The 15,567-nt window shown below is 49.0% G+C and overlaps 1 protein-coding gene across 2 annotated transcripts in view; it reads left to right on the top strand.

Annotated features, from left to right (window-relative positions):
• Positions 1-11,287: 11,287 nt before the first annotated feature.
• The window catches only part of Rabggta (Rab geranylgeranyltransferase subunit alpha), a 6,070-nt gene continuing 1,790 nt past the window's right edge, over positions 11,288-15,567 (top strand). Inside the window, exons 1-14 of one of the 2 annotated variants that reach the window (XM_021181664.1) lie at positions 11,288-11,340; positions 11,646-11,706; positions 11,845-11,955; positions 12,292-12,416; positions 12,592-12,779; positions 13,058-13,261; positions 13,701-13,784; positions 13,874-13,956; positions 14,049-14,150; positions 14,235-14,340; positions 14,440-14,491; positions 14,629-14,717; positions 14,828-14,916; positions 15,016-15,132. In XM_021181664.1, coding sequence (XP_021037323.1) covers positions 11,704-11,706; positions 11,845-11,955; positions 12,292-12,416; positions 12,592-12,779; positions 13,058-13,261; positions 13,701-13,784; positions 13,874-13,956; positions 14,049-14,150; positions 14,235-14,340; positions 14,440-14,491; positions 14,629-14,717; positions 14,828-14,916; positions 15,016-15,132 — 1,353 coding nt within the window. In that variant the 5' untranslated portion in view covers positions 11,288-11,340; positions 11,646-11,703. The other variant, XM_021181665.2, reaches the window with a different exon arrangement.

Raw genomic sequence — 15,567 nt, 5'->3', positions numbered from 1 at the left:
AGGCTGGCCTCGAACTCAGAAATCCGCCTGCCTCTGCCTCCGGAGTGCTGGGATTAAAGGCGTGCGCCACCACGCCCAGCTTTAAATGTTGTTCTTATGTACATGTGTTTAGGGACGACCGCTTGGGGTTGGATGACCTATCAGAGGGTGCATCCCTAGAGGAAATTAATTCTCCCTCCCTCAGAAGCCTTCAATTCCCTGAATCTCTTCACTAGAGGTGGGACTTTGTGAGGTTTCCCCTGTTGGCACTGGCATTATGCCTGTCCTGTAGGTGACCATGTTGCTGAGATTTCATGGGTGTAGCTTCCCGGCCATAAGTCTAGAAGACACCATCACGCAGCAGGTGTCCTGTTCCTCTGACTATTGTTTTTCTGTTTCTCTTCCGTGATTTCTCCTGAGCCTTAGGTGTAGGGGGTTGCATCATGAATGTCACTTGTTCTCTGTATTTTGACCAGTTGAGAATCTCTATAGGACCCTCTGTCTATAAGAAAAAAAGAAAAAGAAGCTTTGGTGAGAAGTAAGAGGTACAACTTGTCTGTGGTTACAGGGGTAAGGATTTAGAATATTGTTAGACACTATATTTGTTTAGGGGAGTGGCAGTAGTAGGTTCTCTTCTGGGGTCTATGGTCCTCCAATCAGTGGCAGTTGGTTGGGTTGTCAGTACCAGGAGTAAATTTCCTCCCATGGAGCTTGAGTCCAGTTAGACAGTTGTTGGTTACACCCAAGGTTTAAGTGCCTGCCCGAGAAACCCTGTCTAGGGGAGGTATGAAGGGAGAGGTTAGAAAAGAAAATGCCTTACAGCTGGATCTTATGGAGGCATTTTCTCAATTGAGGTTTTCTCCTTTAAGATAACTCTAGCACCAGGCATGGTGGCATGCACCATTAATCCCAGCACTCGGGAGGCAAAGGCAGGCGGATTTCTGAGTTTGAGGCCAGCCTGGTCTACAAAGTGAGTTCCAGGAGAGCCAGGGCTACACAGAGAAACCCTGTCTTGGAAAAACAAAACAAAGATAACTCTAGTTTGTGTGTCAACTTGATGTAAGACTAACTAGCCTTGTGTGTGTGTGTGAACACAAACATATAAACACAAATATATTTGTATATATGTAACACACATATATATGTATAATTAAATTTGCTTTTATTTTTACATGAATGGGTGTTTTGCCTGGTTGTATGGCTATGTATCACAAGCACACAGTGAACATGGAAACCAGAAGAGGATGTGAGATACTCTTGTACTGGAGTTTCAGATGGTTTGAACCATGTGGGTACTGAGACTTGAACTGGGGTCCTTTGGAAGAACAGCCAGTGTTCTTACCCACTGAAGCATACCTCTATACCCTTATATATGTATTTTTAAGTAAGCATATAAAATAATGTTTCCCTATAGCATTTTAAAGTATCTTTAGTAGTACTTCGCTTTCTTTTTTTATAAAGATTTATTTATGTGTGTGTGAGTCTATACTGCCAATGTACAGATGCTGGCAGATGCCAGGAGCATTGGCTCTTCTGGCTCTAGAGTTATAGGCAGTTATAAGCTACCCAACATGGGTGCTGGGACCTGAACCCAGGTCCTTTGGAAGAACAGCAAGTCTTCTTCTTCTTCTTCTTCTTCTTCTTCTTCTTCTTCTTCTTCTTCTTCTTCTTCTTCTTCTTCTTCTTCTTCTGTATGAGAGTACACTGTCGCTCTCTTCAGACACACCAGAAGAGGGCATCAGATCCCATTATCGATGGAATTGAACTCAGGACCTCTGAAAGAGCAGTCGGTGCTCTTAACTGCTGAGCTATCCCTCCAGTCCCGCAGCAAGTGTTCTTAGCCACTGAGCTATCTTTCCATTCCTTTCCAAGACCCCCAGTGTTCTGTGGAGTTACAAAGACCAGCCAGCTATGTTTCAGTATAGGGTTTGATCTCCTCAGGATGCTTATGATGCTCTGAAGTCATCCATTGTATACATTTCCTTTTACAAAGTCTGTCTCCCCGAACTAGAATGTAGATCTATGAGAGAAGGAATCTTATCTTGGATCGTGGTGTGGAACTGTGCTGGTAACCAATCATTTTGGTTGATGAATGACTAGCTGAATTATATGTTTACCAAGTAGCTGCTACAGTGAAGGAACCTTGATAGGGAAGAGAAATGCAGGCAAATACATCTCTTTGGGTAGTTTACAGCAGAATTGGAAGCAGGGCCCTGCACCCCACATGATGAACTAGAATGTAGTCACAGGACCATAAGACCTGTGCCAAGAGGCACAGAAAAGATGTGCAGACAAGCCCCAAACCAGCCCAGCTCTGGGCTCTCTTCTTGCAAGAAGCCTACCTTATTCCTAGACAACGCAGTGCCCCAGCTCAGCACACCCAGTACCACGTGCTTTTGCTTATGGGATTATCTCCATCATGCAGAAGGTTCTGTTGGACAGCCCTGCTTTAGCTCATACGGTGGGGATTATATCTGTTTGTCTCATGACCATATCCCCTGTGCCAAAGGTTCCAGCTCAAGGCCCTCAGTTACTACTGTGCAGTGAATGGATGAGACAGGAAAGAGCCAACACTTATCCTTTGAGTTCCCCTCCCAGTCAAGGAGCTCACATTCCCTCAAGTGCCCACAGTCTCTCATCCTGTTCCTCGGCTCAGGATCGTGCTTCTCCGTGCTAACATTGCATGTGCCCTAAATTAAATTCAACAGTGCCACTGTAAAGTTGTTCAACAGCTTTGCCAGGCTGCCCGGCAGTAGGCATCTTGGCCATATTCCCAACCCTTCAGTACAATTTTAAGCAAAGCCGTCAGCCTCATCAACCAGAATGCAGAGTCTGGCTCCCATGGCAGAAGCTCAAGTTCTGGCTCCAAAAGTCTTTTGAGCTTTTCCGTCTCTTTTCCCAGCTTCTTCTCCTTGACCTCTTCCTCAAAGACAGCACCCTGAGTCAGCCCCTACCACTTCCTAGGTGAAAGAGGATTCTCTGTGGCAGGGATTTTCCCTTTTGGCTTTTAGGCCCAGCCCTTGGGCTGCGCCCTTTTATTCACAGGCTAGGCTGTTCCCTCTCCTTCCCTAGCCAGGATGTATGCTGTGTGCACAGCATTTTACCATTGGTCATCAAGAGATTTCGCCAGACTGACTCAGAAGGAACGGGGGTGTCGGGACACTAGAAAGAATCCAAGTATTCGAAGAACCTCGGAACTCTGATGGAAGGAGTGAAATGCGGACATTCATGAGCTCTGAGTCTTCTGTTCCCCTGCTCAGCGATCAGAATCTTGGAAAGTTCAGGACAGGGCACACTTGTCCCTGAATGTCTTCTATTGCCTCTTTCTTTGGCTGGCTGGCTCTCTTTTCTTTTCTTTTCTTTTCTTTTCTTTTCTTTTCTTTTCTTTTCTTTTCTTTTCTTTTCTTTTTCCTTTCTTTTTTCTTTTTTTTTTTTTTCTTTTTTTGAGACAGGGTTTCTTTGTGTAACCCTGGCTGTCCTGGAACTCCCATCTATAGTGCAGGCTGGCCTCAGACTTAAGGATCTGCGTGCCTCTGCCTCCTGAGTGCTAAGATTAAAGGCACACACCACCACTGCCCAACTTTATTACTTCATTACCTCATGGGTAGTACATTTACCACTATTCATTGAGACCCAATCCACCTTTGGCCAGCTCCAATGAATAGAGTCCTTCTTAACGAGTCTGTGTTCTCACCGGAGAGATACAGGACTGAGCTGGAAAGGTGGCCAGGAGTTAGGAACTTGAGCTCCTCTTGCAGAGGACCAGAGTGCAGTTTCCAGCATCCACATCAGGTAGCTCACAGCTACCTGTAACTCCAGCTCCAGGGATCCAACATACCTCTGGCACTCACCACATGCACACAGACACACACACACACACACACACACACAGAGAGAGAGAGAGAGAGAGAGAGAGAGAGAGAGAGAGAGAGAGAGATTAGTGTTGCTACTCTGCCAAGATTTTGAAAACTCATCTTCTGCCACCTGAGACTTCTAGTTCGGCCTCCAAGGTCATGGGCTCTCCTCACCATCTTGATTTTTCCCTCCTGACTACAGGTTGCCTTTGTGCCTCTTAAAACGGACCACATACTTGCACATAACTGCCACCAAGTCTGGGGCTTAGGAGCCCTCCCACTCTGGGCATTCAAGCTCCCTTAGAATCACTCAAGGACATGTTGTGCTCTGCTAAGCAAAGACCAACATGTACTCCTAGCAGCTCTAAAACAGCCAGGACCCCTGTCCTCTCAGACTCCTGTGTTACTCCACCTCCCACACCGTTGCTCTGAGGCAAACTACCATCTGAGAACCAAAGAGTTTGACTTTGAGATTATTCAAGCTATCAAATCCATCCCATCAAACTGGCCATCCCATAATCCAGTATTTATCCGTCATTGGAAAAAAAAAATGCCACCACTAGGGACCTGGCACAAAACTGACACAGACATTAGTTAGTGTTATCTGATGCAACCCCACCCCGTTCTCCATCCTGAGGCTAATCTATGCTGATAATACTGCTGATCACTATAAAAGCTCTGTGATTCAGAAACCTGACTCCAACCCTGGCCCCCACCTTCAGCCCAGGGGTGCATGACTTCCTTCACTGGGTATCTTTGGGCTGCTGGGAACTCACTAGGCCCCCTCCTCCTTTGACATCTTGCTCAATAGAGGCCAAGGGTAGAAAGAAAGAATCTGATGCTGGGAGCAGAGGCAGATCACAGTCACAGAAGATAACAACGAGGCACTTCATCCCTGGAGCCAAGAGAAGGCTCCCAGACTGCTGCACATGAGGGGCCCTACTCAGTTCTTCCCCTTCCGATTCCTTTCTTGTAACTTGGTCTTAGCCTCTCACCCTTGCCAACCTTTGACTTCTCCTCAAGGACCCTGGAGCCTACTTATGCAAACGTCTAAGCACCTATCACTTGAGACTTGCTGGAGCAACACCCACACCTGGCCAGGTTCCCCTTTCTGGTTCCTTCCCTGGGAGGTAGGAAGCATGCCCAGAAACCGCCAGCACCCTGTTGCTCACTTCCTCCCATGTTTCCTGCCTTCCGTGTGTTTTAGTAGAGTACAAGTGTGCAAGCCCAAGCTGGAGAGACCAGGAGCAAATTTGTCTTGTGGAATCTGACAGGCTGGACACCAGGCTCTCTCACCTCTGAGCACAGAGCCTCCAGCAGAGTCCATCTCCTTGTCACACCAGCTGTATAGCACCCAGCTATGATGATGGCTGTGAATAATGGCTTTGGGAACACAGACACCCTCTCTTTCCATTGTTCATTTCTCCCTCTGCTTCCCCGGGGATGCTGCTCCATCCAGCATCCAGCACTCCCAGCCCTGCCCTAACCACGACTCTACCAAAGCTCGTTTGTGGGTTCCCTCATCTCCCTCTCCCTGGATGGCACATTCCCTGGCACAGTGTAATTACTACGTGCACATGCCTAACACCCACGCTAACCTCTTCTGCTCTGACCTCTCTCCAGGCAACCGTTTCTTGCGCCTCAGGGCACCCCCACATCAAACCCAACAGAGTAGAAGTGGCCCTTTCTCTTCTCACGCCGCCCTCCCTACCACATTCCAACAGCTCCGTGGAAACCGCAAATTCTCAGGTGTCTCCTTTATAAGCTGCTGATCTATGAAATCTTTGTTGGGATAGCTTAGTCCTATCTACTCCCAGCCCTTCTTGTCACCTCAGAAGCAGGTGCCCTTCCCCGCCCTCCAAGCACACCTGTTATCATCTAGGCATCTTGATTGGGCTCATATTCTCTGCCAGTTAAAGAATCAAAGGGTGAGAAAAATCTTGAGCTCAATAGGCAGCAGCAGGAGAAATCTCAAGCGCAGCAGACAGAGGGCAGGCTGAAGGAGTCAGTGAAGAAAGGCTTTCCATCAGGGGTGAAGAAGCACGGGGAGAGTAAGAGCATCTACCAACCTGAAGGCCAGTCTGTCCTTGAGGCCTGGGGGGTCTTAAGGGTCTTTGAGGGGTTAAATTTAGAGTTGGTCAATTTGAATAAAAACAGGAAGGCTGGTAGGTTCCCAAATCTGAACTAAATGTCTAAGGTCTGGCCTTGATCTGATCGGGCTGCTCCACAGCAGGGAGTCTTATTGGCGGGAAAGGAAAGTCCACCAGACCTTTGTTTGAAATTGCAAGGGTTTTGTCTCAGGAGAGGAGGGTGAAGGAGAAAGCCAGCCATCTTGAAAGTTCACCATCTTTATTATCTGGTCATGGCTCCTCTTCCCATCTGACTGCCTAACCAGAAGTCTGGTCTGACTGCTAGCCCTTCTCCCCACCCACATGACTCTGACTGACATGTTCTGCCTGTATTCTGCTGATTTCTAATTACCATCCCGATTCCCTATGAAATTCCTAGTCCCTCACTAACCCAGTCTCTCCTCTGTGCCTGGGAGAATTTTAAAATAGAAGGATCAGATCTGCAACCTTATGATGTGTGTACTCTTAAGGTGTGTGTATGTTATTCCTTTTTTGGTGATTGTAGGAAGAATAAAAGAAACAGCAGAAGTTTAAGGGAAAAATTGTTACATATCAACAATGAGACTTATAGGAAGTCCTTTTAGCTTAACTTGAGTCCAGGACACACTAACTGGAATTTTAGGTTCAAAGTCTGCACTCTGGCTATGTCAAACAGCTATGCTCAGTCACCTGTTCCCAGTATACCAATCAAGAAGGGAGTAATATATCTTCTCTCCTGCCAGGACGGTTACAGGAAGGTGTCCTTCTGCAGACTCCCATGGGCTCCTACCCCACTCAAGTTCAAGACTCCCAGAGATCTGATCCACTCCACTCCTATTCAGCTCTTGCCTATACCTCCCAGTAGCTATTTAAATTTAATATCTCTCTCCTTCTTCCTCTTCTTCTTCCTCCTCTCCTCTTCTTCTTCCTCCTCTCCTCTTCTTCTTTTTTGGTTGTTTCAAGACAGGGTGTCTCTGTGTAGCCCTGTTTGTCTTGGAACTCACTCTGTGTAAACCAGGCTGGTTTCCAACTCAAAGATCAATCTGTCTCTGATTCCTGTTTGCCTGTGCTGAGATCAAAGGTGTGTGCCCCCACCACCTGGCTTCCAATTTTTCAGAAAATAATTCATCTGGGCAGTAGTGATGGTGTGCACCTTTAATCCTAGAACTAGGGAGACAGAGGCAAGTGATTCTCTTGAGTTCCAGGCCAGATTGGTCTATAGTGTTAAGTTCCAGGACACCCAGGGCTATACAGAGAAACCCTGTCTTGAAAAAAAATTTTTGAAAAAGAAAGAAAGAAAGGGCTGGGTGTGGTGGCACACACCTTTAATCCCAGCACTTGGGAGGCAGAGGGAGGTGAATTTCTGAGTTCGAGACCAGCCTGGTCTACAGAGTGAGATCCAGGACACCCAGAGCTATACAGAGAAACCCTGTCTCGAAAAAAAAAAATAAAACAAACAAACAAACAAACAAACAAAAAGGAAGGAAGGAAGGAAGGAAGGAAGGAAGAAAGAAAGAAAGAAAGAAAGAAAGAAAGAAAGAAAGAAAGAAAGAAAGGAAGAAAGGAAGAAAGAAGAGAAGGAAGAGAGGAAGAAAGAAGGGAAGGAGGGAAAGAAGGAAAAGAATTCAATTGCTCAATTGCACTAGCCACATCTCAGCCTGGAAGCCTGGGACTAAAGCAATAGTTTGAGACAATGCAGAGAATGAATGGGGTTTTTTGGTTTGTTTTTTCAGTGTCAAGAAAGTCAGAGGGTTAAGGGCATGGTTTATTGGCACCGTTTGCTTAATACCAACAAGGCCCTATAGTCTCCAGTACTGAAAAGAAAAGGAGAGGTGGGGATTGCAGGCTGGGGAGGTGGCTCTGTGAGTAAAGTGCTTGCTATATGACTGTGAAAACCTAAGTTCAGCTCTCCAGCATCCAACACCCACGTAAAAGCCTGGATTCGTTTGTAACCTCTGCAGTGGGGGTAGGGAGTACCACAGGAGCTTAGGAAGCCTGCTGAGGTGTGGCACTCCAGAGTTACTGAAAGACCCTATATCTTTTTGGTTGGTTGGTTGGTTGGTTGGAACATGGTCTCACTATGTAGCCTTGGTGTGGTAGCACATGGAACTCAGTGTGTTCATAAAGATCCAACTGCGTTTGCTTCTTGAGTTTTGGGATTAAAGGCGTGACCTCACGCTGCCACAGAGTTCTATTACACAGGGCTTCACTAACCATAACCTCTAAGACAGCAGAAATAAATTTTGGTTTTGGCATAGTTTGGCTTGGTTGTTTTGCCTGAGACTGGATCCCTGAAGCCTAGCAGTCTATGGCAGGCCAGGTCTGATGCTAAAGACCATTGATCGAATACACACAGAGGACCCCAGGTTCAATGCCTGCCTCTTCCTTACTCCCTGTACCTCTGGAGCATGGCTGCCTGCCGAGCTTTGACTGTGGCTCACGGTCCCTTCCTTCCTTCCAACCCATATTTGGGCTCTGCTCAGGGTCCTGGAAATACTGTGTGTGCCGATGCCCTCCACCCCCTCTCTGTTTCCTCATTGTGTGATGTGGGTGATGATATCTACTTATGCCCACAGTGCTTTAAGCAAGCTGACTAGTCTTTACCGATGTTCAAATCCCTGCTTTCACAACAAACAGAAAAATCTCTGCAAATATCAGCGCACAGCTGCCTGCTTCCCACTCCCTCGAGGTGAAGGCCAACTATAACTCACGACGACTCCTCTTGCCACTACGTAAGAGGCTTGTCATCAATCTTTTATTCTTATCTGTGAGGGCACCTGGTTTAGCATCCCTCTGCCAGCTGCCTGAGTCTGTTTGGTTTCTCACCTGCAGCTGCACGCCCCACATGTCTGACATGCCCTTCCTGCCTTCTCTTTCCAAAACACAGGCCCCTCCTTTTTTGAATGCAGATGTTTTTCACAATACTCACTTCCTCTCAAGCCTGCCTGACTCAGCTTTGCCAGTTTCAGGATTGCTAATTATTTAATCGGCTCTTGCTTACCTCACCCTTCCTCCGCCCCCTTCCCTCCTCCCTTAGTAACTATGATGTAACACTGTGTTTGGCAAACCTTCCCCGGTTGGCATCTGTATTCCTGGTATCTGGTTGCATGTCTGAGTGCCTACAGAACAAGAAACAAGATCCAGAAGTAGCCAAACAGCAACAATAACAAAATATGGATGTTGAAGGGAGACTAGCCCAGAATCACGGCTGTCTTACCTGGTACTTACTACTCCTACTTGGGTGGCCCTCAGCAAGCTAGTAATCTCTTTGGACCTCCATTTCTTGCATGTTTGTCGGGAAAAATAAAAATAATAACTATAATACCTTTGCTATATTATTATTTACTGAGTATTTATTCAACATAGTCATTGTTCAAAGCACTTCACACCGGTAGTTTATTTAATCACAACATCAACTCAAGCATCTAGATAATTTTTTTTCTTCTATGATTGTTTTGTTGTTGTTGGAGCTTTTTGTTTGTTTGTTTGTTTTGTTTGTTTCTTTGTTTGTTTCTGAGATTACATAGCAGAAACTAACCTGGAACTCCATTGTAACCCAGGCTGGCCTTGAACTTGGGATCCTTTCTCTTGTCCCATGTCTTGAGGTTACAGGTGTTCTCCAAGACATCCAATCCAGCCTTTTAACTTTTTCACTTAACATCTTAGTGTATAGCCCAGGCTGGCTTCAGACTCAGGGCCTTCCTGCCTCAGCCTCCCAAGTGCTAGGATTGCAGGTGTGAGCCACCAAGTTAGGCTGAGTCGTATTTTTAATCACTCTGTTTTGGCTTCCACATGTGGTCCTCTGTGTGTGTGTGTGTGCTCATGTGCATTAAAAATACAGAGCTCCCATCACAGTGCCAGGAGCAAGGATAACCAGTGACTTAGCTGTTTCCCCCATGGGACTGAAGAACACAAGGCTGGGAGAAGCCTCCCTTTTCTTCTAGAATATGTTACCTAAAAGAGGACCTAGACAAGGGCTGGGCAGGTAGTGGATACTTTAAATCTGTCTCCATGGCTCACGATGAATGAAAGTAGAGAGGACACAGGATGAAGAACATTGCAACAGCCTTAGTGGCAACTGCACTGAATGGTTATTAAAGAGACTAAAAAGCTTTGAGAACACTGCCACTTAGTGCAACAATGACGATAAAGCTGGCACTGGGGGATGGGGGGGGACGGGGGAGACCCTTTTTTAACTTTTAGAGTTTGAAATATCTCTGGGACATATAGGCGATACTACATTTTTCTTTTTTATGGTTTTCCGAGACAGGGTTTCTCTGTGTAGCCCTGGCTGTTCTAGAATTTCTCTCTGTAAGCCAGGCTGGCCTCTAACTCAGAGAACTGCCTGCTTCTGCCTCCTGAGTGATGGGATCAAAGGCAGTGTGCCACTACTGCCCAGTGATACTCAATTTTTTAAAAAATTAGAAACCTCACTATTATCTTAAACTCTAGACCCTTCTGTGTCGATCCCCTGAGAAGCTGACATTACCAACAACACCACTGCCTCTAGCTTTTGACTATGTCAATACATACATATACTGCTATATAATTGTCATTATCATTATGCTTGTGAACATCTGGACTGGAGAGAGGTTTGGATGCCATCATCTTCCAGATAGTAACCATGAATGTAGATGAAATCAAGAGAACAGGGAGGAAACTGAGAACTTTTGGCAGCCAGAACTCGCTGAATAGCAGGTTGCTGGAGAAACTTCTTCACCTAGGCTGGAAAGGGACTCTAGCCAGCCTGAGTTTGGCAAACATGGCTCTGTCAGGCCTTGCCCTTCTCCCCACTCCCTCTGTTTTGCTAAAAACCGTTAGATTGAGTTCCTAAAGCCAGCTACCAAGATCCATTCCCTTATTCACCTCATCGTAACACAGGATTTCCCCTTTTACCTTTATAAACTGCCATTTTCCTATGGGCCACGTCTGTCTCCTCTCTATTCAAAGACAGTCCTTTGTCCCCTCTCCGGGAGAAATACCTGTCCGTCCGTCCGTCCGGCCCCGGCCCCGCCCCCTCTCCCCTCTTCTCTTTCCCCTTCTCCATCTCCTGTCTCGTCTCTTATTCCTATACTTCGTCCCTCTAGGGCAAATAAAGCTCCTTTGTCCTGAGAACTTGGTCTTGGGGTGTCCTGAGCCGATACCGGTCCCTTCAGGCTGCAGTTTTGAGTTGCTAATGGGAAGAGCCTGTCCACATTCTCCAATCACACACACACACACACACACACACACACCTGGGCGCTAACACAAACTGGTTGACACACACGCAGCTCCCATGCCAGGCCTGCAGGTGGCGCAGCGCCTCGTCTCTGCACCTCACACAGCACGGAGCCGCTCTAGCCACACTGGGACTCGGTGGCGGCCGGAGTTGCACGTCCTGGCACCTCCTCCCTGAGCAGGTGAGTTCGCCGGTGGAGGAGGGGGTGCAAGGGTCCGCGGGACGGACGGGCAGGCACTGCTCTCTCCATGCGCGGCGTGTGCCTCGGCCCTGACGGTCCTGGCGGGTGGGGCTTCGGAAAGATCCGTGGGAACGGAGGCCGTGGTTGTGGTGAGCGCTTCCTCCTGCCTGACCTCACAGTGCCAGCCGCCGGCCCCCTTTTAACACACAGGGATCCTTAGCCTGGGCCTGCTGGCAGCTTCCGGGAAACACCTGGGGGGCGGGGCCGTGTGGGCGGGGTTCTGTGATTGACATCTCTCTCGGCAGACTGAACGGGCTGCCTCCGGACCCCTCCCTCCCCTGTCCTCATCGCTGAGCCGAAACCATGGTGAGCACCCTGAGCTCAGCCCCTTTCCCCTGCATGCCTATGCCCTCATCCCACGTGGCTGTCTCGGCGGGGCTTCTGCAAGTCTGCCCTTGCAAGGCAACCTGCGTTCATATTATCCTATCCTCATATCCCTGGTAGCATGGACGCCTGAAGGTGAAGACGTCCGAAGAGCAGGCAGAAGCCAAAAGGCTAGAACGGGAACAGAAGCTAAAGCTCTACCAGTCAGCCACTCAAGCTGTCTTCCAGAAGGTGGGGCCCTCAGAGGTAGTCCCCAATAATACAGAGACCAAAAGCTTGACCCTAGAGTCAAACTGTAGGGATCCAAATTTTGATTCTGACTGTTGTTGCTATATTGCCTTGTTCGAGTCACTGGAACTGCCTTCATCTGTAAAATAGAGCTGATGATTGCACAACCTGCATACGAGTATTGCAAAGATTAAGTGAGAAAAATACCTGTGTAGGCCATGTAAGGTTTTGCACAGTACCTGTTGCATAGTGCCATTATTGACTGGTTCAGAGTTTATAATGTTTAGCCTAGAGCTGGGGAAAGGCTGTGGTCCCTGACCCTATAACCTGTCTTCACAGCGGCAGGCTGGCGAGCTGGATGAATCCGTCCTAGAACTGACAAGCCAGATTCTGGGAGCCAACCCTGATTTTGCCACCCTCTGGAACTGTCGCAGAGAAGTGCTCCAGCAGCTAGAAACCCAAAAGTATGTAGTAGTTCAGGTCTCTGCCCTGGCCCTTGCCTGGGTGCAGAACTGGAGGAAGACTGGAGTAGCCGGGCATAGAGATAGGATAGTGGGGGGACCAGATACAAGAAGGGAGGGACAAGTTGGGGTTGGATGTTGGAAGGCTCTAACCCCCCCCCCTTCTCTTGGGGTCCAGGTCCCCTGAGGAGTTGGCTGCTCTTGTGAAGGCAGAACTAGGCTTCCTTGAGAGCTGTCTGCGTGTGAACCCTAAGTCCTATGGCACTTGGCACCACCGCTGCTGGCTGCTGAGTCGCCTGCCTGAGCCCAATTGGGCCCGGGAGCTGGAGCTGTGTGCTCGCTTCCTCGAGGCCGATGAGCGGAACTGTACGTGTCCACAGTCCTGTCCCTACAAACCTCATGGGCCCCGCATCCTGGTACTGGGTCCTCAGAGCGGGGAGGGATACGCAGGATCTAGCACCAGCATCCTGGTAGTGCTGAAAGGGATGGCGGAACCAGATGTATGTATATGTATATATAGGAGCAGTCTATGTAGTTTGCATGGAGGAATTGCTAGGGCTCTCTGAGGAATTCTGGGGACCGTCAGTGCAGTATCTCCTCTTTGTCCTGCATCTGAGATAGGCTCCCTCCCTCAACCTCTCTAGTTCATTGCTGGGACTATCGGAGATTTGTAGCTGCACAGGCTGCTGTTGCGCCTGCAGAGGAACTAGCCTTCACTGACAGCCTCATCACCCGGAACTTCTCCAATTATTCTTCCTGGCATTATCGCTCCTGCCTCTTGCCCCAGCTGCACCCCCAGCCAGATTCTGGCCCCCAGGGACGGCTCCCTGAAAATGTACTGCTGAGAGGTGAGTGGGCCTAGACCAGCAGTTCTCAACCTGTGGCTTGCGACCCCTTTGAGAGTTGACCAACTCTTTTCACTGGGATCGCCTAAGACCATCAGGAATATCAGGTATTTACATCATGATTCATCGCAGTAACAAAATTACAGTTAGCAAGGAGCAGCAAAAATCATTTTATGGTGGGGGGGGGGGGTCACCACAACATGAGCAACTGTGTTAAAGGATTGCAGCATTAGGAAGGCTAAGGACCAGTGGTCTAGAGGATCCTGGCAAGGATTCTACAGGAGCACCCCAGTCCTGATGGCTGCCTAACCCCGCTCTGCACCACCTTATTTAGCTCCTCCTTCTTACTGACACATGCAGTTCCTGTGTGAGGCTTGGGTTGGAGAGCTGTTGGGATGTCTAGGATCCTACCATGCTGACGCAACCTCTCTGGCCCCCACAGAGCTGGAGTTGGTGCAGAATGCCTTCTTTACTGACCCCAATGATCAGAGTGCCTGGTTCTATCACCGCTGGCTCCTGGGGCGGGGTAAGCAGTGGGGAAAGGGCAGGATGTTTGAGACTTAGAAAGAAACAAAAACGGCATTTAAGGTAAACCGAGGCTATCTCTCTCCCTAGCGGAGCCCCACGATGTTCTGTGCTGCCTGCATGTGAGCCGGGAAGAGGCCTGTCTGTCAGTCTGCTTTTCTCGTCCCCTGATAGTGAGTCAAGCGGTTTTGTTAAGCGCATTGTGGTGAGACCCTGCGTCTGAGGCCGTGACAGCTAAGGAGTCTTTCTTTGTTCCCCGTGGCAGGTGGGCTCCAAGATGGGGACCTTGCTACTCACGGTTGATGAGGCACCTTTGAGTGTGGAATGGAGGACTCCAGATGGCAGGAACCGGCCCAGCCATGTCTGGGTATCCTGGGATTGGTGGGGCAGGACTAGGGTGGGACAGTCAGAAAAGCAGTGAGGTAGCACATTCCTTGACCAGTGCTCTCAGCTCTGTGACCTGCCTGCTGCCTCTCTCAATGACCACTTGCCCCAGCACACGTTTCGTGTCATCTGGACAGGAAGCGATACCCAGAAGGAGTGTGTGCTTTTAAAAGGTGATGCTGTCTAAAACTCCCCTCGCCTCGCCAGCCCCCCAAGCCTTCTCTCTCCTCTCCCCACAGTGTCCCATTCCAACTACTTAACCTTTCCCCTAGGCCACCAGGAGGGCTGGTGCCGCGACTCAGCCACCGATGAACAGCTGTTCAGGTGACAAGAAACCCATGGACAAACAGAGGGTCTAGACACTAGGCAGTTGGGGCAGGAGGCCTGGGCCCCGGGGAAGGAGGATGGCTTAGAACTCGGGGCTGTAGGCACCATGCCTTCCCTAACCTCCCCGCTCTCAGGTGCGAGCTGTCCGTGGAAAAGTCCACAGTGCTACAGTCCGAGCTTGAGTCCTGTAAGGAGCTGCAGGAGCTGGAGCCTGAGAATAAATGTGAGAGCCTAAGCCCGCTCCCAAGAACCGCACGGGGAAAGCCTGTCCAGGGAACTTCCCCAAGCAGAGGGGCTCAAGACACTGAACACCTCTCTCCCCCTTCTCCCTAGGGTGCCTGCTGACCATCATCCTCCTGATGAGGGCACTGGACCCCCTCCTCTACGAGAAAGAAACACTGCAGTACTTCAGTACCCTCAAAGCAAGTTGGGTCTTGGGGAGGACAGGCCAGAGGAGGCCCAGTGGGCCATTAGAAGGCAGTGACACCCCCCGCCCCCATAACTGCCTGCTTCCCCACCAGGCTGTGGACCCGATGAGAACAGCCTACTTGGATGACCTGCGCAGCAAGTTCTTGGTGGAAAACAGTGTTCTCAAGATGGAGTATGCCGACGTGCGTGTGCTGCACCTGGCTCACAAGGTATGGGCTCAGCATGGGCCCCTTCCTCCTGCTGTCTTTCCCACCAGGTTGAACATACCATCTTTCTTCTAGCCTGCTCCTTGGTTAGGTCTTGCTTCCTGTCAGTCAGTTCTTCATCCTGCTTGTTCCTGGTTTTAAGTCCTGACCCATCAAAGCTGGACTAGGAATGTGTAGCTCATTGGTAAGGCCCTGGGTTCAATTCCCAGTGTTGCCTTTTACCGCCCATCTGCGCATTCCTATGCCTTTCACACTGAATGGGGGCCCCAGAACCTAAATCCCAAACCGTTTCTGGAGATTTCTGAAAGCTGTCCAGGCTCTGCTTTTTGTGTTTCTAGTCATCTTTTTTTTTTTTTTTTTTTTTTTGGTTTTTCGAGACAGGGTTTCTCTATGTAGTCTTGGCTGTCCTGGAACTCACTCTGTAGACCAGGCTGGCCT

This window comes from Mus caroli, chromosome 14 (genome assembly GCF_900094665.2).
Source record: "Mus caroli chromosome 14, CAROLI_EIJ_v1.1, whole genome shotgun sequence".
In the NCBI taxonomy this organism is placed as follows: Eukaryota; Metazoa; Chordata; class Mammalia; order Rodentia; family Muridae; genus Mus; species Mus caroli.
The sequence above is the reverse complement of the archived record's forward strand: the minus strand, read 5'-3'. Positions and strand labels throughout refer to the sequence as shown.